The following is a 27,737-nucleotide window of genomic DNA, read 5'->3' on the forward strand; positions in this document are numbered from 1 at the left end:
CTATAGATACTTTGTCTAGAAATTTACATATATCACCTAAACTTGCCACCAGTATTAGCAAAGTAAATGCTGATTTATGCTTCATATTCTTCACTGAGATTTTCTGGGCTATTTTATTTCATATAGATTATGGCTTTATATTGAATAATTGCAGAGTGTGTACTAGCCTTAACACTGTAAGGCTGTGTTCTATTCATAGATATCTTATACCTGTTATGTCATAACGTCAGTAAGCACTCTGAGAGCTACCCATATACTAAGAGCTGTAAGAGTCTAGTCAAAAAGTTACATAAATATGCAGACTTCAGGTAAAATAGGGCATGTCAGCCAAGGCACGTTAGTACCTGCAAGACAATAACAGTGTGAGCCAGCATGAATGTAGGTGGTCCAGAAACAGCCCAGAGACCGTATCATTTATTTATTTTTTTAGGAAAAAAATTAGTTCTCAAAGTTTGGCATATAGAAGTTTTGGAGTCTGTTACATCTACGAATAAAGTATCTTAAGCAACTTTAATAAGTGATGACAGTAATTGTGATGCAAATAATTACAGGTATGTTAAGTAAAGTACAAGATCTTTTCAGGAAACTTGCTATTTGTGGACTAAGAATAGATCAAAGTTGAAAGAATTCAGATCTAGGGCAGCTAATTAGGCACTTACAAAAATATTGCAATGTTAAGGTGTCAGTAAAAGACTTTTTAATGTAGGAGGTCATTTAGAAAATTTGAAGATTGGCAACTGTTCAAAATTCTTATATATTAATAGTTGAAGTACTTTTCAGTTGTTTTTAGCAGTCCTTCTCCAGCCATCCCCACTGACAAAACATCTTCCCTATATAGGGTGGGTGCCCTGCCATTTTGCATTTAGAGTGTGCTTTCAATGGGCATGCTCCATTGTTTCATAAGGTTGTGCTGTGAAGTTAATAACATATACCTTGCTGTTTATCTAGTCTCCATAACTCTATGCCTCAAATTTGGAATTCAGATAACCATAATGGTGATTTTATTGCTTAAAGAGTTACTCTAGCCACCTATAAAATGATGCATAAATTGATCTAACACTTCTTCAGTATCATCAGAATAGCATATACCTTTTTATTACTGTAGCAGTGAATTAGTTAAATGGCTTTGGTTTCTGGCAGGTTACACACTGTTCCTGGGTTTTGTTCCTGGGTTGTCCAAGTGCTCTCTAGATTCACGAATCACACACACACACACACACACACACACACACACACACGCACACGCACACGCACACGCACACGCACATGCACACGCACATGCACACACACATGCACACGCACACGCACATGTGTGCACTAATTTTGATATGCCTTCACTAGTTCAATGGCTAGGCATTTTGGATCCTCCCCGTGTTTAGTGGTTAGCATACATTCTCCCCTCCAATTTTCTTGAGTCAACTTGCTAAAACAACATTTCATTTCTGCTACCTCAGGCTCAATCTGGAGAGTAGCCCTTAGGACTATTTTCCCAAATTCTTGCATGATTGGTTGATTTATTCCTTGTAGCTCTTACATTTAATCTGTTGCTTCAGAGTCATGGTGATTCTCCTTTCTTTTTCTCCTCTCTTGGTTCCTTGGCAAGAATCTAAAAGCCTCACCTTTTTCATCCTGCCCAGCCATTGGTCATTGGCAACTTTATTTTCCAATCAGAACCCACTGGGGGCAGGCTTCCTTTAGCATCTGAACTTGCATATTCCCGGGGAGCTAAATTAAGACAAAGAACAGGAACCAATCTCCAAAACAATATCTTTGTGTTTATATACTTTCCCATTCTTTTCCCAACAGAACAGGATGAGTGATATTTTTCTAATATACCTCTGATCATCAAATTACCAAATGCGTAAATAGTTCTCTGCTTTTTTTTGTTATCACTCTTAAAATTTGTACAAGTGACTGCAGGAGTAAACCATGTAACTTCCTTTTCTGTTCTTACTCCAGTGTGCTTGTTTGTTTGTTTGGTTTTCTTTTGTTTTGTTTTCTTTTCTTTTCCTTCAGTTTTTTTAAAGATGCAGAATTCCTTCGAGCTATTTCTCTTCTCTATGTGATGAAATAGTTTGTACCAAATAAATACAGAGGCAGCTAGCATGTCATGTGCATAGGCTTGTAATATGACAAGTGCTCAGTGAGATCATTTTGTCCCTGCTTGAATTTCCCAAAGGTTGGGACACAGGCTTTCCAAAGGCATACACAAAATAAACTTGTGTTGAAGTCATATCAGGAGAATGTGTCATGATTATTCTCTTCTTCTATGTCAAAAATAACTATAAAGTTTAGTGCATAGTGTCAACAATATATATGAAAAGTAATTGTCCTCAGTATTCTTTATTGATCATTGGACAACTGGACCCATTCCATTCTTTGCTGTCTTTAGAATAGCATGCCTTTGGGAAGAACAGGTAAATGCTTTAGAGAACGGATATATTGAGCTTTAGAAGAGATAGCCTTTCCACCTCTCTAAATGTTTATGGATAGCATATGTATCTGGCTAAGCATCCAGGTAACATTTGCCATGAATTTTGTTTTATTTTAATTATTGCTTTTTATTTTTATTTTGTTTGTTCAGCAAAATGGTCCTATTGCCACTTATAAGATTCAGACAAGAAAATCTAAGACACTAAATTTTGAATTATAACAGCCTTAAATAATATGATAGAAACTTTGGTGACAAACATAAGATTTTCCAAAGACATATTATTTTCCTTGAGTAGATTCACTTCAGTCAGACATTTTATACTCCTATAACAACTACTTGCTTACATTGTTGGCCTGGTCATGTTTATTACTCTTTTGTATCTTATTTGTCAAAAATTAAATGTATATAATACCATATTGGTATGTGTGTGTCTGTGTGTGTGTGTGTGTGTGTGTGTGTGCGTACACATACATGTATATATTTACACATGTGTAAATATAAACACATGCACATTACTTTGTAATGAATGTTAGCATTTACAGAGAATACCATTCATATACGATATCAAAACTTAACATAACTAATTTACAAATAGTAAAGCACATTTTATGCTTAAATTTTAAAGTGTATTTAATATTATATTTTATTGCATGGTCATGATTTCATGCCTTTGTTGTTACAACATGGTATTGAACATATATCAAATATATTTTCCTATGTATTGTAAGCCTCTTTTGAGGTACCTAGATGTGTGAGTGTAGATTCCTGTAAATAATTCCACATGCCAAGTTCAGAATATCAGGCTATTTTATTGATGTTGAGATTAACATAATAGGTGAAACTTATTTTTTTTAATTTTTTTATTCGATATAATTTATTTACATTTCAAATGATTTCCCCTTTTCTAGCCCCCCCACTCCCCAAAAGTAATGAACAAATTCACATATTAAAAAATAACAGTGTCACAAAGAGCACATTTAGGACATTAACTGGGTCACATAGTGTTAGTAGTCAACAAAATCTTCTTTAAGTGCTCTAAATGAACTTTATTTTAAAGGATGAGAAGGAAAGTATTTTGTATCTTTTATATAGGAAAATAAATGAAATGCCCCAAGGCAGGAAGGGATTTAGCTTGTTTCAGAAATAACTCTAAAAAGATACTGTACTTGGAATATCAAGAGAAGCTTCCATATAAAGAAGTTACAGAATTTCTAGTGACTCTTACTCACTATGTACCATAATAGTTGCCTTTAAGATTAAGTTGAGAATATGCTAGTATATTATAATATAGTTACATGTCACATCCATTAAAACAGCCACATTTCAAAAAGAAAAGTAAGTAGTAATGAGATTTGGCAAGAATTTAAAAATATTATATATTTTATATAGGAAAATGAACTACAATAGGCATGGCCTTAGTAAACTCAAGCTACAATATCAAGCCATTATACAATGAGATGTTAACAAACAGTAATGGAGACAGTTCTGGGGACTAAAAACCATTGTCACAAATATTTAGATTTGAAAATGGAGGATTATCTTCTAATTGCATGCTCCTAATCTTGCATAGATTCTCAGAGAGTCTAAAAAAGATCACAGAACCATCTTCATTGTTATTCATTATGCCCTAATCCAAAGAATACAATGATCCAATCTCATTGGATTAGGATTTCAAGATTTACATATTACAGGGATATAGATACTCACTTATTTCATAACATTCATGAATGACTCACTGAATGAGCAAATTATGAGATAGCCATGAATTGGGCATTATTCATTGTTAAGTAACTGTATGCTGCTTAATAGACAAGTGTTTAAAAACAGATCTACATGAAATAAGTTGGTTGTGCACGTGTATGTATTGCATGATGCCACTTAGATGAGGTGCAGGGAGTCATCACATTTGTTGAGAGCAGAAGAAGAATAGCTAGGAATAGAGATAATGGCAAACCATGGACTTATAGGTGCACTGAATCAGTTTTGGGATAATAAAAAACTGGGATGAATGTTGGAGTTGATTGTACAACAGTGTCCATGAAAGTGAAAATCATGTTGAAAACCATTAACTTGATAAATCTTGAGTTTCGAGTATTTTTCCACATTTAAGGCAATATCCAATTCATGTTAGTTGATAAACAAGAAAGCATAGTAGCAATTTGAAAACACAAAGGCCATGTTCAAAATATTGCAATGTTTGATGGGAATCAGTAGGGCTGAGGAACAGTGTATGGCAGTAGGAGCTATCATTTGTTATGAAACTTAATTCTTGGTAAAATGTTTGCTATGTAGGATGAAGAAACATGAAAAGTACATGTTGACTCCCACAGACTGAATGCTTCCTTTTCCATATCTTGTTCCCAAATAGCTCTTGACTACCTTATTTATAGCTGCTAATTCATTGTAAACCACATTTAAATTTGATAGCCCATCCAGTTACTTTACCATGATATAACCATTGTTATGATTTATGCTCAGCCCAGGGAGTACTATGATTAGAAGGTGTGGCCCTGTTGGAGTAGGTCTGTCACAGTAGGTGTGGGCTTTAAGACCCTCATCATAGCTCCACAAGTCAGTATTCTGCTAGTATCTTCAGATGAAGGTGTAGAACTCTCAGCTCCTCCTGCACCATGCCTGCCTAAATGCTGCCATGCTCCTGCCCTTAATGATAATATACTGAACCTCTGAACCTGTAAGCCAGCCCCAAATAAATATTGTCCTTAATAAGACCTGTCTTGTTCATGGTTCCTGATTACCACAGTAAAGCCTTAACACAGAATTTGCTACAGGGAATGGGTTATTACTGGGATAGGTGTGACCATGCTTTCGTTTGGAGGAATGTGGATTTTGGGACTTTGGAAAACAGTGGAATGTTTTAAGTTGTGCTTAGTAGGAATATGGAAGACTTTGTTGCTGAGTGTGATTCGAACTCTGCATACCTGGTCAACAGGGTTTCAGTTGAAATTTTCAGTATGTTGCCTAGAGACTGTTTTGTGGTATTTTTTATTAAGAATATGGTTACTTTTTGCTATTATCTGAAGATTCTGCCTGAGGCTGAGGTAAAGAGACTCAGATTAATTTCATTGACAAAGTTTCAGAAACACCCATTATAGACTTTGTTAACTGCTTAAGTTATCCCCCTAACAAACCTAGACCTCCAGCTTACAAGTTCACCCTCTGCCTAATGACCACCAAGAACAGAAGGGAAAAGAAATCATGTTTATGATATGACTCCCAACAGTAGCCGATTATGTTAAAGTCCACAAGTGCTTTCCAATTAGATGCTTACACGATTAGCCCCATTCTGCTTGCTGCTTACTGAGGCTCCACCACCACCAAAGCCATCCTGTGTGATAACAGTCCATTGGAGGGGCTCAAGCTAGCTGGAATAGAATAAAAACCCTGCTGTGAGTTATCAGATAATCTCCTGTCTGTTTGGGGGGACAGGGGAAATGACTATACTACTCTGGCACTACAATACTATTGATATATCTTAGTCCATAAACCCACATTCTCTGGCATTCCTAGGTAGCTCTTTCTATCCACTTGAAGGAGCTCAGAGCTATCTGAAGAAACTTCAGTAAGAGGATTGCCTAATCCATTGGTCTGTGGGCATACATGTAGAGAATTTATTTCACTGATAAAATGATCTTAAAGAACACATAGTATTCATTTTGTAAAATGACCTTGACCCTTCATCAGGTGTCCCTTAAGATAGATCAGACCCAAAGTAAATAGGTCCTCACTGTAGGTATTATTATTCCTATGCAGGTAGGCCTGGACTGCATAAGACAATTAGATGCCCATGAGTCAGGAACAAACCAGTAAACAGTATCTGTCTGTAGTTCTTGCTTCATTTCCTTCTTGAATTAACTATATAAAATAGCGTGTATTATTTATTAGTGTGACAATCTCAGCATAACCCATTCCTCTCTCTTGCCCACTTCTCCTCATACATGAATGATGTGATGTCATTCACATTGACCTCTGTACATTGTGGCCTTCATCCCTTTTCTTAGACACCCATTGGAATACATATAATGCATTTAAATAGTCTAGTCACAGTGAGGCCAGATCAACCTATGTATTAAAAGTTACTCTTCTTGCTTTCTGTTTTATAGGATGCTCATATAACCCTGCATGAATGTGTATAATATGAAAACCATGCTCCCACATTGAATGCAAAATTTTCTATAACCACTCTATAGGTCCTAGGGAGAAGGATTAATTATATTATCTTTCTAGAGGTAGTGAAACTGACTCTGCTTCCTGAACATGAATGGGAAGTGAGTTCTTCATATACATGACTCACTCTATGCATATGCTTTCCTGAAAATTCACATATTACATTGTTTAGCACTTTACTCATCTATAAAAATATATATTTCATGGGGGATTTTCTTGCTTATGATTCCTGAAGTTACTGTGATATAATATGTAATAATGTCAGCATGAGTTATAGCTATGTATTCACACTCTGTATCTGTTCTTGGTAGTTATTCTGGTCATTGTGCTTGTGTTTGGGTTTGAGACATATTTTGGACTTGTTGTATGTATGGAAGTATGCCCACTAACAATCATCAAGGGATATAAATATTCTGCAGAAAAAGCAATAGAAGGAAGCAATAAGAATACAATTTTGAAAATTCCCCTAACAATATCTAAGCAGATATTGGATCCCAATTAAGGGAGCTAAGAAACTTTGTCCCTTGAAATCAGACATTACTGATTTGTGGGCTTTGCTCCAATGGCTGCTAAGTAAATAGTAAAATTCACTTACTGAAAAAGGAAAAACTCTTCTCACTTTAACATATTAAGTTTTGTGTTCTATCATAGATGAGAGAGTTTCAAGTTGATATTTATTGCAATTTACACTAATAAGCTAACTGTTTTCCTGAATTAATCTGACAGTTTACAGTCTGTGAATGCAGGACCTTGATAGGCAGCATGGTTTCTGATCAAGCACAGGCTTAAAACCCCAGTGACTCTGCAGGAATGGTAGGCATTTTGCCAAGCTCCTGGACACCAGGCTCCTGGCATGAGGCCTCAGCTCTCCATAGAGTTGTGGCCACCAGTCATGTAAGGGCAATGCCCCAAGCCCCTCCACAGGTAGGGGACATGAACACAGCTCATGTAGCCTCAAGATAGATCTCCATTTTAATGAGGCACCTAAAGGCCTGGAGGCTTAGTCAATAAACTCCCCTTCCCAGACACTCTTCCCTGCAAAAGTTATTTAACCTCAGGCCCAACCCTAAGATAGTGTGGTATGGTTTTATTCATCTACTTTCCTCCATGATGGTAAATGTCTTAAAACCATGGACTGCCTCTTTTTTTATTGGGATCTGCCATGGGGAGCAATGGAACAGGACTTTGCCAAAAGAGGCCTTCTAGTCTCTCACAGGAGGCCTCAGCGCTCCCAGCCAGTGCCTCCACCAAGCCAAGCCAGTGGCTGACAAGCCAAGGACTCTCTTCCCTGAGGGACTCAGCCAGAGGAGCTCTCTCATCTTTTACCCTTCAGCCACAGGCTAGATCCAGCCCATGGGCCCCTACTCCATTCTCAGCAATACTTCTCCTCCCAGAGGCTCTCACAAGTCTGAGAACCAGAGGGCCCCAGCCTCCCTGTAGGGCCAGGGAACCCAGAGCCACCTCCAGTTGTCCCCAGGAACTCAGACTGCGATCTCCCACCCCTGGAGTAGTATCCAGGGGCTTCCTATACCCTGACATCTGCCCGGTGCTGGCTTGGAGTAAGCACAATCAAAACTCACGTGTCAGGCCCCCACCAATGGCCAGAGCCCTGACACTGAGTGAATATGGGACACCCCATAATCCACCTTATGAGAAGTCAGACCTCAAAACAAAACCATGGAGGCAGAAACTGAAAAAGTGATAGTGAAGGACCACGGCTTACTAGCTTGATTTTACTCTGCTTGCTTAGTATGCTTTCTTGAGAGCTCCTGGACCATCTGCTTATGAATGGCATGACCTATAGTTGATTGTACTTTCCATATCAATCAGTAATACAAAATATGTCCTAAGACTTCCCTATAGGCCAGTCTGGTATGGGATATTGTCTCCATTGTGATACCTCTTTTCCTATCATAGCTTGTGACAATTTGATGACAAATACACCAGAACCAAATTCTGCTCTATTCCAGTTCTGTAGGATGTGTATGTATATACATGCATTGATAAAACATATATATGTGTTTGTGTGTGTGTGTGTGTGTGGTAAAATTATCAGTGGAGTGAATTCTATATCTGAAGTGAAATATAGTAATTCATTCATGGTGGGGGATGGAATAGTATTGTGGAAACAATTTAGATTTTGAATGAAGGAAAAAAGAAACAATTTCTACCTGGTTAACTTATTTTACCAGTTTTCAAAATGACAAATTCTAAATGAAAATCCATCATTTTAATATTTTCATTACTAGGCAGTTATAATTCATATTCATTGTCACCTTTCAAGCTAGAAAATACAAAATCTAAATTTTACCATTGCTATGCCCTATGAATAATGGAATTTCACAGAGAAACATCCTGTACCTTTTGTGACTTTGGTAACGACACCATAAACTATGGAGTTAATCACCTGTGTGTTAACTTTAGTCTATAAGAGGCCTTAATGCATCTATGTGGAAGTTTCATATGAAGTAAGATAATGACTTTGGTAGCTTCTCTGATAAAAATTCAGTTGTGTTTTCAGGAGAACTGTTGTATCAGAACATGATTCAACCTTTACACATTTCAATATCTATACTAGTATGTTGAAGTTTGCTGTCAACTCAGAAATGTTTCCAAATAAGTTTCTAAAGTATTATAAATATTTACATAGAAATAGAATTTGATTTAAAACTAGGTTACCTCTATAAAGTATATTTATCATCAGTAGCCTTCCCATTAATGGGGTAGTAGTATGATTTGTATTATAGGAAATAAATACAGGAGAATGCCTGTATAAGGGTGAATACTGATTAGAAATCAGTATTATTTAACCTAATTGGGAATATCAGGTCAGTCTCAAATTGGTATAGTATACTATCAGGATCTTAAACCCACTCCTTCTCATGTACCTTCTGAAGATTTTATCAATTCCTTCAACATATTACTCTCAACCCTCATAAGTTCAATAATTCATAAACCTAAATACACATTTTGGTTTATAATTAAGAGTGTGAGCAACTTATAGATATTCAAAACCATCTCTATTCGATTACTTATTATTATAACCTATCAGAAGAAATGACTTAATTATTCTGCCATCTGTGTTTGCAGTGTCTCACATTTTACAGAAGCATTGAGAGATTCATTATCTTTCTTTTTTTGTGCTCACCGTGGCTTTAATTTTTTAATATATATTTTTATTTTCTATATTCTTTGTTTATATTCCAAATGATTTCCCCTTTCCCAGATTCCCCCCTCCCCATATGTCCCATAAACCTTCTTCTCTCCATCCATTCTCCAATCACCTCTCTCCTTTTTCTCTGTCCTGATACTCCCCTCCAATGCTAAATCAATCCTTTCCAGTATCAGGATCCTTTCCATAATTCTTCATGGGAGTCATTTGTTATGCTATTTGTGCCTTGGGTGTTCAGAACTTCTGGGCTAATTAATATCCATTTATCAGAGATTGCATTCCATGTGTATTCTTTTGTGATTGGGTTACCTCACTTAGGATGATATTTTCCAGATCAAACCATTTGCCTAAAAATTTTGTGAATTCATTGTTTCTAATTGCTGAGTAGTATACCATTGTGTAAATATACCACATTTTCTGTATCCATTCCTCCTTTGAGGGACATCAGGATTCTTTCCAGCTTCTGGCTATTATAAATAAGGCTGCTCTGAACATAATGGAGTATGTGTCTTTATTGCATGCCAGGAAATCCTTTGGGTATATGCCTAGGAGAGGTATAGCAGGGTCCTCCAGAAGTGTCATGTCCAATTTTCTGAGGAACTGCCATACTGATTTCCAAAGTAGTTGTACCATCTTACAGCCCCACCAGCAGTGGAGGAGTGTTCCTCTTTCTCCACATCCTTGCCAGTACCTGCTGTCTCCTGAGTTTTTGACCTTAGCCATTCTGACTGGTGTAAGGTGAAATCTCAGGGTTGTTTTGATTTGCATTTCCCTAATGACTAATGATGTTGAGCACTTCTTAAGGTGCCTCTCTGCCATCTGAATTTCTACAGGTGAAAATTCTTTGTTAGATCTGTACCCCATTTTTTAATAGGGCTATTTGGTTCCCTGGGGGGGTCTAACTTCTTGAGTTCTTTGTATACATTGGATATTAACCCTCTATCAGATGTAGGGTTGGTGAATATCCTTTCCCAATTTGTTGGTTGCCATTTTGTCCTTTTGATGGTATCCTTTGCCTTACAGAAACTTTGTAATTTTATGAGGTCCCATTTGTCAATTCTTGACCTTAGAGCATAAGCTGTTGGTGTTCTGTTCAGGAACTTTTCCCCTGTGTCCATGTCCTCAAGGGTTTTCCCCAGTTTCCTTTCTATTAGTTTCAGTGTGTCTGGTTTTTTGTGAAGGTCCTTGATCTACTTGGAGTGGAGTTTAGTACATAGAGATAAGAATGGATCAATTCTTATTCTTATCACATTCTTCTGCATCCTGACCTCCAAATGAACCAGCACCATTTGTTGAAAAGGCTATCTTTTTTCCCACTGGATGTTTCCGGCTCCTTTGTCGAAGATCAAGTGACCATAGGTGTGTGGATTCATTTCTGGGTTTTCAATTCTATTCCATTGGTCCACTTGTCTGTCACTGTGCCAATACCATGCAGTTTTTAACACTATTGCTCTGTAGTATTGCTTGAAGTCAGGGATACTGATTCCCCTCAAAGAAAAAAAACCATTTGATCATCTCATTAGATGCAGAAAAAGCATTTGACAAAATTCAGCATCCTTTCATGCTAAAAGTCTTGGAAAGAACAGGAATTCAAGGCCCATACCTAAACATCGTTAAAGTAATATACATCAAACTAAACGGTGAGAAACTTGAAGCAATCCCACTAAAATCAGGTACTAAACAAGGCTGTCCTCTCTCTCCATATTTTTTCAATATAGTACTTGAAGTCCTAGCTAGAGCAATTAGACAACATAGGAGGTCAAGGGGATACAAATTGGAAAGGAAGAAGTCAAATTATCATTATTTGCAGATGACATGATAGTCTACTTAAGTGACCTGAAAACCTCCACCAGAGAACTCCTACAGCTGATAAACAACTTCAGCAAAGTGGCAGGTTATAAAATCAACTCAAGCAAATCAGTTGCCTTCCTATACTCAAAGGATAAGCAGGTTGAGAAAGAAGTTAGGGAAATGACTCCCTTCACAATAGCCACAAACAATATAAAGTATCTTGGTGTGACTCTAACCAAACAAGTGAAAGATCTATGTGACAAGAACTTCAGGTCTCTGAAGAAGGAAATTGAAGAGGACCTCAGAAAATGGAAAAGTCTGCCATGCTCGTGGATCGGCAGGATTAATATACTTAAAATGGCCATCTTGCCAAAAGCAATCTACAGATTCTACGCAATCCTCATCAAAATCCCAACTCAGTTCTTCACAAAGTTAGAAAAAGCAATTCTCAAATTCATCTGGAATAACAAAAAAACCCAGGATAGTTAAAACTATTCTCAACAACAAAAGAAATTCATTATCTTCAACAATAAAAGAAATCATATTTCATTAGATTATTTTGCTGGACTAAGCATTGAGTGAATAAAAGAAAAGAAAGAAAACAAGGAAAGGAAGGATGTGACTGCTCCTAAGTACGGTGAAAGAAAAAGTTTATTGCGGATAAAAGGGAGACATAGCCAGAGGCAGGAACATATGAGAACTTCTAGAGTTGTCATCAACTAAGCCATGTGGGGATAGCTAAAGAGGAAGGAGGAATGGAGAGAGGGCAACAAAGTACAGAAGAACTTTCAGACAGATCCACTTCAGCAGATAGGATCATTCTGATTGTGCCCCTACAGAATAAACCACTAAATGTAGAAAACTATGCATATCTATCTGCAAGGTAGAACATACATGGATAAAGTATAACACAGTTAATACAATGAAGGTGATGTCACATAGATTCTTTTCAATTCTATGGTTTTTCTAGTGGCAATTATTGGAATTACTGGGTGGTAGGCAGGTCAATATTCCTTGAACAACCTTTCCACTTTTAATGTTTTCAGGATCTTAAGTTGACTTTACCTAATGACAACAATAAAATAAGGTAAATGAAACATAAACAATAGCTGTCATCAAAGCCCAGTTTTGCAAATATTTTACATTCCACTTGTTTTAAGATATGGGTAATTTCTAACATTTTGTGATTTTTTTTTTGCAAAGGCTCTTTAAAACTGTCCTGTTTACTCTTATCCTATGTTAAGGCAAATGCCAACTTGAACAGGCACAATTTTAATAATAAAAGTTATAAATTATGTGACTTACAGAGCACAGTCTTTACTGTGAGCTTTATATACTTTTACTTCAGCCTTGTGTTGGCCTCAAATGCACACTTGAAGAATATATTCCCAAAGTACCCATAATGTGCACTCGAGCACTGAATGTGCACTGAAAAGATTCCAAGGCACAAAATATATCTTAGGAGACAATCTGGTGTTGCCAGTAATATAGGAGGGGTAGGAGATTTAAATCTAAGTTAAAAAGATATATTTCTAGTAACAGCATTTTAAGATGGATGTATGTGTTTTAGTCTGTTAAATGTAATGTGTACTGCATCTTTGTGTGTGTGTGTGTGTGTGTGTGTGTGTGTGTATACGCATCTATAAACAAACATGTAGGATTAGTGTAAAAGATACAAGAGTAAATACTATACTATTAGACATGGATACTATTAAGAATAAGAGCTTAGATGGATCTTCAAATATCTCTTCGTAAACTTTTTAAAAACATTTTTGTAATTTCATAGAATATTTCCTACTCATCTGACAAAATCATAATACTGACATATCACTCAAAGTAGTCTTTAAATGTAAATGCAAAGTCTCGTAGCATTCATGTTGTTTTGTAATTAAAAAGAACTACCCATTTGACAATGTGCAAAGCAGCATTTCATGCCAACAGCAAAATGTAAGAGAAAAATTGAAGTAAAATAAAACTTCAGTTTTACATTATTTGAAATACAATAAAATTCTACTTCTTCTGGAAGACTAAGGCATAAGTCTGATGTGCATTTTTAGATATTTTTCATTATGTACTTTATACATTTTTATATTTTTTCTATTTGTGTATAAACCATAGTTTTTATATTTATGGCTTTCTCTTTGATGTTGTTATAAACTTAATAGCCAGTAGCTTAGCACCAAAAGTAACCTAGCAACAATCTGCTTCCTAGCATTAGCACGTAAGACATACATGTGGTCTAATTTCCATACTATGGAAAAATTACTGATCTTAAAATGTTTGTTCATGTATATTACTAGGGGATTCTTATTTTTGAGCTATTGAATGAAAATATTGAATTTCATACTCAGTAATATTATTGACTGCCTACTCCATTCAGAAAATACTGAATCTTTCTCAGATTGCAGCACTAACAAATAGGTGCCTGGATTGTTTTCCCTGGCAGCCCGTTCATCACGGACTAGGTGAGGATCATCTTGACACACTTTTATCATTTGGAAGGCAGCTCACTGAGATTGACTTTCACCAGTCACCTCCCTGACAGCAATGCAGCACTCATCTTTAAGTAACTTTCATCAAGCTCATGATGGAGACTGTTCTTTTACGAAAGTCAACTTCAAGGAATCCACATAAATTTTGATTTTAACATTTTTAATCTGGCACACTTAATATACATTTTATGAAATTTAATTTATTTATTTGCCAGTTATCTTCACTTGGAATGTAAATGTCCTGGGCTGCTATGGTTTTTAATTTATACAATGGCAGTTATTACAGAAATACTGCCTCTCCATAGCATAATGTACAGTGTAACTAGATAAAGGAGAAGACAAACATTCACAGCCAAATGCCACTAAGTACTTATGCAATTATATGAGACTTAGCAGTTTGTCAAGTAATTCACTGATGGCAAAGAAAACTTGCAAACACTGGGAAGACTGAGATTTTAAAAAAAGAAAGAAAGAAAGAAACAGCATGTTTGGGTTAAGATGGGCACAAGGAATGAACGAATGTGCTACGGAGAAGTATGTCAGTACTTGTAAGTGATGACTGCAGTTTGGGATGTGTGTGTGTGTGTGTGTGTGTGTGTGTGTGTGTGTGTGTGTGTGTGGTGTGTGTGAGTTGGTGTGGGTGTGTGGGTATGGTGGGGTGATGGTATTTTTTCTCCAATGCCCTGAGTTTTTTTTTTCTGTGACTCTAAATGGTTCTTAATTGTTACACCAATCAAGATGAAGAAATTTGGTCCAGGCTAATCCCTTCTAAGTCTTTTCATTAGGGAGAAGATTAGACTCATGAGACCTTTAAATTGAGAACTAAACATAAGAATAATAAGACAGTTGGATATTGTATATCAGTTTCATTTTATGAATTACTCTAAATAAAGATTGTATTTCACATGAAAATGTTACACACTCCTGAGAATATTCAGCTACAGTTGGATAAAATGTTTACATGAATACTAAATACAATATCATGTATATCAGGATTCATCTGTAAAACTCTCCATCCCAGCTGTAGCTACTGTTCATTGCCAATTGAAAAACCCTGAAGATTGATATTGTGCACAATTTTTACCCCTTCCAGCAATGGTGTCTTCAAAGACTACTGGAAAGTATGATATTCTAGCTGGGATCCTGAAGAACACCTAGAATCTTATTTATATATTAATGTGGTATTAAGCATACAAATAATATAAGATAAACTTCTAAGTAGTGATTAATCACACTTTTTACTAATTCACATTTATAAATATGGTGTAAATAATAATAACTACTACTAAAATGATAATATAAAAGTTCGAGTATATGGTACAGAGATATCAAATAAATTCACACTATTGGTATAAATGAATTTCCAGTACATTAATGTTCAATTGTAAAGTTGATCTAAAGGAACTGTACTTGTGATTACAGGTTTGGTTACAAAAATACGGCTACCTTCCACCGACTGACCCCAGAATGTCAGTGCTGCGCTCTGCAGAGACCATGCAGTCAGCTCTAGCTGCCATGCAGCAGTTCTATGGCATTAACATGACAGGAAAAGTGGACAGAAACACAATCGAGTAAGTAGTGTCCTCTAAATTGCTTCTGTCATTGTTCTTTGAGTCCCGTGAAGTCTCAAAAAACCACACAGTTTTCAACAACCACTATTGGGATATTGTGCTTCATCAACTTTTCTAGTGTTCAGCATCTTCTGAGGGTTCTCATACCATGTAATATTCAAGATCAGGTTTGTTCTCATGGTTTCAAGAACACATTTTGAAGCAAGAAATGACTTTTGATCAAAAGTCAAAGTAAATGCATCTTTTAAGATGCTCTATGAAGTGGCAGTGGCTGATAGCTGCTTTGTGTAGTTTATGAGAGTCTGCTGATCACATCTCTGCAAAGTGGTATCAAGATAGCATCTTCACATTGGATGTTATGCAAGTGGAAAATAGTACAAATAATGGTTTTATGTTGTACAGGATAGGAAGATTCAGAAATGGACTGTTTCTAGTTTGCTAGGTACTCAATAGGGACAGTTCTCTAAATGAGATAAATACTATTTCTACTTGAAGTTGTTTACTTTAACCTTCTCAGTGACAGAGAGCTTGTTTATTCCTTATAATATTTGTTAATTTATTGATTGTTTTATCCTTTATTCACAATAGCTTCAACAAGGGGTTCAAATAAACACCTCATGAAGACTATCAATGTAGCTTTATGTATCCACAAGTAAGCAATAGCTCATTATCACAATCTTCTAGTAGGTTATACGCACTTGGGAAGGATTATTTTTGGTTCTCAACTACAAAGGGCAAATTTATTTCCCTGTGGAGGAAGGAAAATGTCTTTTGTATTCTTAGAATTCTTGATGCCCACTAAGTCAACATATCTGTGTTATTTGTTGATTATACATTTCCCTTCACAATAGGTGAAAATATAATTTACTTTCTATCCCTGCACCACCCCCTACTACCCCCCAAAACCCCCCACAAAACCTGAATATCAAAGGCCTAATGAAGAGTAAGGGAATTTATGAACTCAGACCTTTCGGTATTAAGCCTGGAGAGGTTAGCTTGCTGGATGTGTCAAAAATATCATTCATTTTTCACTTTAGAAATAAAATATCATAACAAAATTCTGACTTATCAAGTTAATTCTACCTTTAATACTGAAATTCTATGTTCCTTTCTAATTCTTATATTAGGTTGTTAGTATCACTATATCACCTAAACAGGAGCACATATGATTTAGCCTTAAAAATTAAACTTCAAATTAAGTTTCTAAATCAAGGTATTAAGTCCCTTAGAGATTATTATAAAGGTATAAGTAATTACTTGTCCATACCTTGGAAAACAAAAGTCAATAATAAATTAACTGCATCCTGCAACAATTAGAAATCTCATATCAATATTTGGGATTGAATTTCAAAATCTCATACCTGAGCTCCTCGGGTCATTGTCATTATCTTTCCATGGAGAGACATTAGACATTTCTTAACTGTAGGTGTCCATCTTCATGAATAAACATAGGCTTTGCGACATAGGCACAAGCCTAGTCCTGTGCTTTGTTTCTGGTTGTTATACAATATACACCTCAGCCCACAGTTCATCTCAACATTATACTGCTCTTGACATTTTTCTTGATCCCAGATGTAGAATCATTGGCTTCTGTCTCATTTTCTTGGAACTTCAAAGACAACATTTTTAATGTGAAAGTAAATTGAGGATTTGGAAAACAAGCTACGGTTTGAATATTCTGATGCCAGAGAAAAATGAAGAAGTATCTACCTCTTACTAGCTATGAAGCTAAGACAGATAAAGCAAGTGTTTTAGGGACTGGAGAGATGGTTCAGTGCTGAGAGGGTTTACTGCGTTGTAGAAGACCTGAATTCAGTTTCCTATATATCAGTAAGCTCACAACCACCTATAGCACATCTCTGGAGAGTCAGAGTTCTTCATTAAAATGGATGCATAGAGTAGCAACCCTCTCATCTGTCTCTCTCCCTCACACGAATAAATAAAAAGTAAAGGATTAAGAAAGGAGAGTCCTAATAGGTCCTCATCGGCTTCTCCCAGTTGTGAGAAACTGGTCATTAAGAGGGTGTAGATACATGGATAGTTTTGATTTCCTAATGCATCTAGAGAAAGGCAGAAAGACAGGGCTTTGGTGGCCCATGTTATGTGAAAAGAGATTTTGTTTTTGTATGACAGGAGGGTCTAATATGAATGTTCCACAGGCATTCAGTAACTAAGATTCCACACCAAGAGAAATGAGCTAGTGAATAAGAGTTATGTAACCCAACTCTGTGGCATAGAACTGGAGATTAAGAGCAGCAACATGGGTTGTCCTTAGATTAACACCAAGTAAGTCTTTCTGCTCACCTTCTGTTTCTTCTCATTTGCTTCTGTGATTGTTTTTAAACAATTTTATTCTTACTGAATTTTAATAATATATTTATTTTTGTTTTGTTATTGTTTAATTTAACAATGCTTCTTTGCCTTTAACAATGGCAACCTGGAATTTATCTCTAGATGAAATTACAGTAGCACCATTACCCCTTCTATTATTTCTTTTCTGTTTGTTTTTTACATACTTGTTTATTTTTATTTCAAACTAACATGCAAATATCCATTCATTGTGTAGTCTTTTGCATTTTTATTGGTTATTTTATTTATTTACATTTCCAGATTTCCTGGTTTCCCTGCCAGAAACCCCCTATATCATCCTCCTTCCTGCTGTTTCTATGAAGGTGTTCCCCCTCAAACTCACCCACTCTCTCCTCCATGCCCTTGCATTCCCCTACACTGGGGCATTGAGCCTTCGAGGGACCAATCCCTCTTCTCCCATTGATGCTTGACAAGGCAGTCCTCTACTACATATGAGGCAGGAGCCATGGGTCCCTCCATGTGCACTCTTTGGTTGGTGGTTGAGTCCCTAGGAGCTCTGGGGGGGGGGAGACTCTGGTTGGTTAATATTGTTGTTACTCCTTTGGGGCTGCAAATCCCTTCATCTCCTTCAGTCCTTTCACTAAATCCTCCATTGGGGACCCGGTGAACCATCCAATGGTTGGCTGTGAGCACAGCTTCAGCAAAGTGGCTGGATATAAAATTAACTCAAACAAATCAGTAGCCTCCTCTTTATTATTTCTTTATCTCCCTCTTTCTTGAAGCCCCTCAGCACCCACGTAAGTGTTGGAAACCATCCTAAGCTTCAAAGAGACTATCTCAAAACAACCAAAAGAACAAAGTATGTCCTACAGTTCCAGCCTTACTACAACTGATTGCTAAGAGGCAATCAATAAACGTTAAATTTAGACTTTTCACAGTCGTTTCTTTAATTCATATAAATCATGGTCATATTCATTCCATCACTGTATATTCATGTTCCCATGTTCATTAGAAATCACATTTCTTTAGGTTGCCTCCTACATGTTAGGTAACCACACCCTCTATGAACTCACACATCCTACCTGCAAGTTCCTCTTTTAAGCTCTGAGTTGGTTAACTAATTCATTTAACCAAGTGCCCTTAAATTCCTTAATGAAAAGAAAATACTGTAATAGGTATAAAAACATAATTTATCAAGTTGAGAAATAGAAAGCTCCTTATGTAGGGGATGCCTGCTGTTTTGGGGTTTTGGGCTTTGCTTTGCTTTCTTTCTAATTTAACTGTAATTGGGGTGGTCTTCTTTAATGTTCATATAGTATTGCATCCAGAATAATGCTTGAGGTAATTTCCTTTGGAATTCTGTCCACTTTTATATATATGAAAATATGCATGTACTGATAGATATGTGTGCATATTTGAAGAGTTTGGATAATCTACATAATGCCAAACATTTCAAAAAATATAGTTTTTAATAAATGTAAACTTTTAAAATCTAACTAGAATTTTGAAAAATTTATTAGGAAATTGTAGTAGTATTTAAAATCTTAATTTTTTTATTGGGATTATTAATGAGATATTCCATGAACCATTATATTTTATGCACTCATCAGTAGCCTGCATTATTATTCTTTCTTCCAGGCATGAAGTCAATATTCTAATGCTAATACTTTTCAATCTAGAAAAAAAGATGCTATCTTAGTTCCTTTTTTGTTTTTGCAGTCTTAATGTGCTGCTGGCTTTCACACGGTATTGTATTAGTGAATGTGTGTAACTTCACTTTGGTAGCTACCAAGGCTGGTAGCTAAAGCCAAGGGCTTAGATCTCATCTGAAGGCAACACATTAATAAGAGCAGACAAGAACTGAACTTTGCCTTTTGATGATTCTGGTGACTAATACATTCTTCTCTGCCCTTTGCACTTCAGTTTTTCCTTTTGCAATTTGTATTGTGGGTTGCACATGTGTCTGGGCAAGCAGTTAATAGCCTGGTATAGACAAAACTAAGCTCTCAATGTTTGAACCATGTGTAAATTTGCTTTAAGCACTCTCTGTACACCTGGTAGATCTAGTTCTTTCTGTACAGATGCAGCTTGTGAATGATGGAGGAAATTAAAAACATTTTTAAGCATACATAGAAAAACCTGGCAACAACTCTAAGTTACATGATACCTCTTCCACTTAATAAAATTTTGGGAATTCTGAATGATGAAAGCATGTCCAACCTCTTGCAATATATGCTTTTGAAAGCAGTTTTTTTCCTTAGTGAATGTATGTACCACTATGGTGTCCAATTATCCCTGTGAGAGCTAGCTTCTCTCCCATCCTCTATCAGAGCTCCTTCTTGCAGAATTTCTGCAGGGTCACCAGACACAGGGGCTGAATCTGTGTTGAGCAGAACAATAATAGTTACAGACATTTGAAAAGATGAAACTAAAAGGTTACTTGATATGAGGATTCCCAGAGTAGCCCCAGCAGGATTGCAAATCCTTTCTCAACCGCCCAGTGACAGAGTACTCACTGGTGTTCACAGTTTGGAATGTTTGACATGATCTAATTCTAAAACCAAATTTTATTAACATCAGTGGGCACTGTTATGGGTGGAGACTAGGTATATTATCTATTTGTGTACAAATGTGATATTTCTGAGCTGGTTACTATTTATAAAACATGTGAGAACAAGTCACTGTTGTTAATATCTCTTAACAAAGAACCAGAAATACTCTGAGTTAAATGAGATGCTCTCCTGAACATAAGACCAGACATTATCACAACTGAAAAAAATCTTTCATTTCTACTACATTTAATCCTAAACTGTAGGGTAGCCTCCAGGAAGTTAATATGTTGGAATATATCTAATTTTACTTGAAAAGGGAAAGTTTTTTTTTATAACCAAGTTATTTACATTAGACTAAGATTGCTTATATCTGATAACTGATGATAATTGTGATGTCCATATTACTCTAAGCATACTACTGCTAATAATAATAGTGCAGAAATTGCTAATGTTTACTTAAAATGTGTCCTCTTTCTTGCAAAGTAAGTAATTCCATTGGTGCCTTTTGTTATTCTCTTATACATACAATATAAGATTTAACCAAGTTCTTAAAAAGTTAACTCACTTTCAAAAACAAAAGTTTTTTTGTTTGTCTTAATTTTGAGACATAATAAGCACGCATCAGTTTTATACTAAAATGACAGTAAAAGCAATAGAATAACATACTAAAAATAAAATAATATACTTTGAGACAAATGTATTTCTTTTTCTGCCCTAGAACAATGGTGACATGTTGGGTCTTGACCTCTGAGACCTCCTTTAGCTTTCGTTCCAGGGCCCAGGGTGTTAGTATACATGAAAGTACCCAGTTACACAATGAATATTAATAAGAAGCTATTTTGAAAATCAACTCTAAAAAATCACACACATGATGAAAGTAAGAAAATACAATTATTTTCATTTCCTTTTTGATTAGTGCTGCCACACAAAGTCCATGAAGGATGATCTTGTTATTTGCTATAAGAGTATGATGAAAAAAATCAGAAATAGAAACAAACAAAATACCTAATGTATATTTCAAAGGAACCTATGGAAAATTGATAATAACTTTCTGCTGAGACAGGGTTCAAGGGTAGGTAGCAGACATGACAGTGATCAAGTGTCATGGCCAAGAAAATATGTCAGACTGTGACATGTGACTACACATTAAAATCAATACATTGGAAACAGTGTTTTATTTCAATGTTAAGATTCATCTTGTAATACTGAACTGTTCATATATTTTTAATGAATATTTTCTTCTTACGTTTCAAGCATTATCCCCCTTCCTGGTTTCTCCCTAGAAAGCGCCATCTGCTTCCCCTTCCCTGGCTTCTCTGAAGGTGCTCCGCTAGTCACCCACCCACTCCTGCCTCCCCACCCTCGCATTCCCCTACACTGGGCATCTAGCCTTCACAGGATCAAGGGCCTCTTCTCACATTGTTGTCCAACAAGGCCATCCTCTGCTGTATATGAAGCTGGAGCCATGGGTCTCTCCATGTGTACTCATTGTTTGGTGGTTTAGACCCTGAGAGCTCTGGATGGTCTCCAGTTGGTTAATATTGTTCTTCCTAAGGGGTTGCAACCCCCTTCAGCTGCTTCAGTCCTTTCTCTGACTCCTCCATTGGGGATTCTGTGCTCAGCTCAATGCTTGGCTGGTAACATTCACCTCTATATTTTTCAAGTTCTGGAAGAGCCTTTCAGAATACAGCTATATCAGGCTCCTAGCAGCATGCATTTCTTGGTAGCTACAATAGTATGTGCCTTTGGTGACTGTATAAGGATGGCCTTTCCTTCAGTCTCTGTTCCACACTTTGTCTCTGTATTTGCTCCCATGAGTATATTGTTCCCCCTTTCTAAGAAGGACCAAAGCACCCACCCTTTGGCCTACCTTTTTCTTGAGCTTCATGGGGTCTGTGAATTGGATCTTGGGAATTTCAAGCTTCTGGGCTAATAGCCACTTATCAGTGCCTGCATACCATGTGTGTTGTTTTGTGATTGGGTTACCTCACTAAGGATGATATTTTCTAGTTTGACCCATTTGCTTAAGAATTTCATGAATTCATTTTGTTTAGTTATTGAGTAATACTCCGTTGTATAAATGTACCACATTTTCTGTATCTATTCTGCTGTTGAAGAACATCTGGGTTCTTTCCAGCTTCTGGCTATCATAAATATGGCTGATATGAACATAGTGGATTATTTGTCCTTGTTATATGTTGGAGCATCTTTTGGGTGTATGCCCAGGAGTGGCATAGCTGGGTTCTCATTCTGATCCAATATTCTGAGGAACAGCCAGACTGATTTCCAGAGTGTTTATGCTGGCTTGCAATCCCACCAGCTGTGGAGGTATTCCTCTTTCTCCACATCTCAAGTAATTTTGGGGTCACCTAAATATACTATCATATCATCTGCAAATAGTGATATTTTGACATCTTCCTTTCCAATTTGTATCCCTTTGACCTCCTTTTGTACTCTAATTGCTTGGCTAGAACTTTGAATATTAAATTGTATAGATAGGTAGAGAGTGGGCAGCCTTGACTAGTCCCTGATTATAGTGGGATTGCTTGAAGTTTCTCTCCATTTAGTTTGATGTTGACAACTGCTTTGCTGTGTATTGCTTTTACTATGTTTAAGTATGGGTCTTGAATTCCCGATCTTTCCAAGATTTATACCTTGAAGCGGTATTGAATTTTGTCAAATGCTTTCTCATCATGTATTTTTTTTCCCGAGTTTGTTTTGAGTTTGTTTATATAGTAGATTACTTAAAAATGCTTTTTATAATTTAACTTGTTTTAATGAAGTGTGTTGAAAATATTTTATAATGATTGAATTTGATTAACCTTGAGAATAGAAATCATGATTGAGAGCAACAAAGAATTGGAAAAATGCTAGCACATTGTGAATGAACAATGTATTGTTGTCAAGGCTGGGATCATGGGTCTTTGCTTTAGAGAACCATGTCATTTAAAGGGGCATGACTGATAATAAAATTTGTGGGGCTATAGGAGAACTGGTGTAATGGTTACAACAAAGGCTGCTTTTGCTGGGTATCTCGTTCAATTTCCAGCAGCTTTATGATGGGTCACAATCATCAGTCTAATTTCAAGAGATCCAGCACCCTATTCTAACCCTATAGACACCAGGCACACAGATGCTGCATAGACAAATATGAAGACAAAACATCTTTATGCACAAATAAAAATTTAAATATAATTTAAAAGAAAGTGTTTAGTCATATCCGATGTTTAAAGTGTTGAATGTCTAAAATCTAAGACTATAGAATTGTTTTCATTCATCAAACATATTATAATGATATTTTGTAATGAATTATTAGAATATAAGCATGTACTAAAATATTTAATGAGTTATTATATTGAGATATTTTATCAGAAAGAATAATGGAAAATTCATATTTAAAAAATCAACAAATATTACAACTAAATGATACCTTAGTGTCATTTCATAGATGGTGCTAGAAAGTGAAGATTTGCCCAATTTTACATACTTTTCAACAGTATGTATTGTTTTTTAACTTACTTTTATTTTTTACAATTTATTTGTTTATTTTATACACATTCATGTTTTGATTCTTATCTGTCTCTGTGAGGATGTTGGATCTCCTTGTACAGGAGTTAAAGACCTTTGTGAACATCAGGTCTTTGGCTGGAATTGAACCCTAGTGTTCTGGAATAGCGGTCAATGATCATAACTGCTGAGTCATCTCTCTATCCCCTAAGCAGGAGGTTTTCTATAGAAATTCCAAATTCCTTCTTTCTGCAGTGATCTCATAACGCAATGGAGAAAGTAAATGTGCCAAAGGATTTGAGTAGCAGCACAGTAGTCTTAACTCATTCCGGAAATGCATGGGATGTATTTAGATTTATATTGTGAGAACATTCAGCGTGGGCTTCCTCCCCTTCACTTAATGGATTGCTGTGTAGTTTGGTTCTGTAATCATTAAGAAGAGCTCCTGAAAAATACCCACTTTCTTTTTTTAAAGCTGGATGAAGAAGCCTCGATGTGGTGTACCAGACCAGACCAGAGGCAGCTCTAAATTCAACATTCGTCGAAAGCGCTATGCATTAACTGGACAGAAGTGGCAACACAAACATATCACTTACAGGTATGTGTGCGCAGCTGTCTCTCCAGACCTTGTTTCATTGCTATTTATTTTGACATTTTGTTTGATATGAGGTGTTTTATGAACAAGAACTTCATGACCTACTCAGTAGTATTATATAATGCTAAAGAATTTGCAAGTGCAGTAAGAAGGAAATAAAATGGTTATTAGCAGACATTGCAGACAGTCTTTGACATTGTTAGTCTCTTTGCATTTTGTGTCTCACAGCTTCTGAAGGATGCCAATACTCTGAGGGATTTGATATGTGTGTTTGAATACAGAATAGTCCTTGACAAGTATTTAGGGTCTAAGAAATAAATGATAAAGTCTCCAAGTTCTTCTTTTAAGTGAAATGATATTGAAATGGTTAGCACTATAACTGCTTTATCTTGTTTTCTTTTGATAATTACTGAAGTAGACACCCTTCTGTGTTATCTTCAATGATGCAAAATGGTGTCCAACATAGGGTGACAGTGACTTCATTGGAATATGTTACGGTTACCACTGAAGTACTACCTCTTACAGAGTTGTAGTGTGAACAAAAAAGAGTTCTCAATGCTGTGAGATAACAAAATATAGGACCCTGTACTTAGGGAATACATAGCAGTGTAGAGGGTAAACAATTATATAAATGTGATAGCTCTATGAACAGGAATGAAAAAGACACACACAAAACATAAATCAGAAATGTCTAAGCCATTCTAGAAAACCAGCGAGTGTTGTTAATGAGATGGTTCTTGGTATAAAAAAATTGTAAAGAAATTATAAAGCCGGTGGATAGAAGATGGAAGTACTTCAGGAAGAAGGTTTGCTGGAAATGCTTGAATTGAATTATATGATTTAAGGAGGAATTTTATAATCTCTTATAATACCTATAATAATAAAATACCTATAATCATAATCATCATCATAATAATAGGTATTCATAATACCTATAATATATAGGCATAATTTATATAGATAATACCTATAATAATAAAAATAATAATTTCATAAATAGACCTTAGTAAAATGATTAAGGTGATTGGTTATAATTTTATTTATACATGTAGAATATGGTAATTTGTACTTATTTATCTAACGGTCTCATAGTATCCTCCCATATAGATAATTGTTTTATGAAAATTATATCAACTGCTATTCAGATTAGTTAAAGACAAAACAAACTTTAATCTTCCAATGAAGCTAGTATTCACCATAATTTAAATTTTTTTGTGAGGCTATTCATTTAGCTTCAGAAACTTTCATACTAATTGCACTATTTGTATTTTCAAAAGAAAGCTAAACTTCATTCCAAGAAATTAGTATGAAATACTATTTACATTCCAGTGAGGGCAATATTTATGTCTGCTGTTGAGTGAACCTTCTTTTTGTTATAAACTTTATCAAGTAGTGCATAGTGAGAAAATGACTGAAAAGAACTTGCACACTTTTTGCAAGATTAATTGCCAGGAATTCTTTTCCTGTTAAGGTGATATAAAAGGTATTTATAAATGTGACAAAACATTAGAAAATATAAGATTTTGCAAAATTAAAACTACTATCATTTATACTTTACACATTTCTATTCATAAAACCTAGCATAATTCTACACAAACAATAAAAATTATGACCATCTTAAATGAGAATTTACTGTCACCAATTTTTGACTAGTGAATCCTGTACGGGGAAGTTTTTGCTCCCAAGAATATTTTCTTTAGTGTGCCTCATTTCCAAAGTCTGATGATTCAGAAACACAAGTGAGTCCTCATGGGAAACTACCACTTACACTGCTATTCACTCTGCTTCTACCTATCGAATGCTTGTTGAGAGTCACCTAAGATTTTTTTCATCCCTTTTTGTGACTTGATAAATCATTTATTTTTATTACTAAATGATATTCCATTGTAAAGATGCTACAGATTATTTATATACCAAATGAAGCTTCTCAGTTGTTTTCAGGGTTTCTTGGAATAGATTTATAAACATTTTTGTGCCACTTTTATGTCCATATAAATTTCTAGATAATTTGAATAAGTACCAAGGAGAATAATTGTTTGCTGTATGTTATAATGGGGATGAGCTCTGTATTAAAGTGCCAGTACAGCCTTTCTAAGTGACTGGGTGTTCTATTTGAAGTGATCATTAGTGCTACTTGAAAACTATGTTGCCTCCAGGCTCCTCAGCATTTAGCAGTCATATTAGGTCCCTTTTTGTGAGCCTCAGTAATAGTGTCAGGCCTTGGGACCTCCTCTTGAGCTGGATTCCACTTTGGGCTGGTCACTGGACCTTCTTTTCCTCGGGCTCTCTCATTTCCATCCCTGTAATGGAGACAGGAACAATTATGGGTCAGAGTTGTGACTGTAGGCTGGTCCCTGTAACATTCCACTGAGGGAAGGAAAGAACAGGAACTCAAATCTGATGGGATCCTGTAGGGAGGCGCAGATGCAGAAACCATAGAGGAATGTTAGATTCTGGCTTGGTCCTCATGGCATCTTCAGTGTGCCTTCTGACAGAACTCAGGACCAACAGCTCAGGGTTGGTGTCAAGGACAATGGGTCAGGTGCTCCCATGAACACTGGTAATCAAGAACATACCTAACAGGCTTCCTTACAGCTTGACTGCATGAGGCACTTTTGCAATTGAGAATCTTTTTTCTTTCATTTAATTTTTTTATTGGTTATTTATTTATATTTCAATTTCTATCTCCCTTCCCAGTTTCCTCTCTGCAAAGCCCCATCTCAAACCCCCTCCCACTGCTTACCCACCCACCCACCCACCCACCTCACTGCCCTAGCATTCCCCTTCACTGGGGCATCCAACCTTCACTGGATCAAGGGTCTCCCCTCCCATTGATGCCAGATAAGGCTATTCTCTACTACATATGCAGCTGGAGCCATGGGTCCCTTCATGTGTACTCTTTGGTGGTTTAGTCCTTGAGAGCTCTGGGGGATCTGTTTGGTTGATATTGTTCTTCCTCTGGCAGTACAAACCCCTCAGCTCCTTCAGTCCTTGTCCTAACTTCTCCATTGGGGTCCCTGTGCTCAGTTTGATGCAAGCATTTGCATCTGTATTGGTAGGGCTCTGGCAGAGCCGCACAGGATACAACTATATCAGGCTCCTGTCAGCGAGCACTTCTTGGCATCAGT

General features: G+C 36.3%; 1 protein-coding gene across 1 annotated transcript in view; it reads left to right on the forward strand.

The window, feature by feature from the left end:
- Mmp16 (matrix metallopeptidase 16) overlaps positions 1–27,737 on the forward strand; it is a 242,735-nt gene that overhangs the window by 100,930 nt on the left and 114,068 nt on the right. Inside the window, exons 3-4 of the mRNA XM_052175772.1 lie at positions 15,497–15,645; positions 24,490–24,612. Of these exons, the coding sequence (XP_052031732.1) occupies positions 15,497–15,645; positions 24,490–24,612 (272 nt within the window). The remainder of the gene's footprint in view (positions 1–15,496; positions 15,646–24,489; positions 24,613–27,737) is intronic.

Source organism: Apodemus sylvaticus, chromosome 3, assembly GCF_947179515.1.
Source record: "Apodemus sylvaticus chromosome 3, mApoSyl1.1, whole genome shotgun sequence".
Lineage (NCBI taxonomy): Eukaryota > Metazoa > Chordata > Mammalia > Rodentia > Muridae > Apodemus > Apodemus sylvaticus.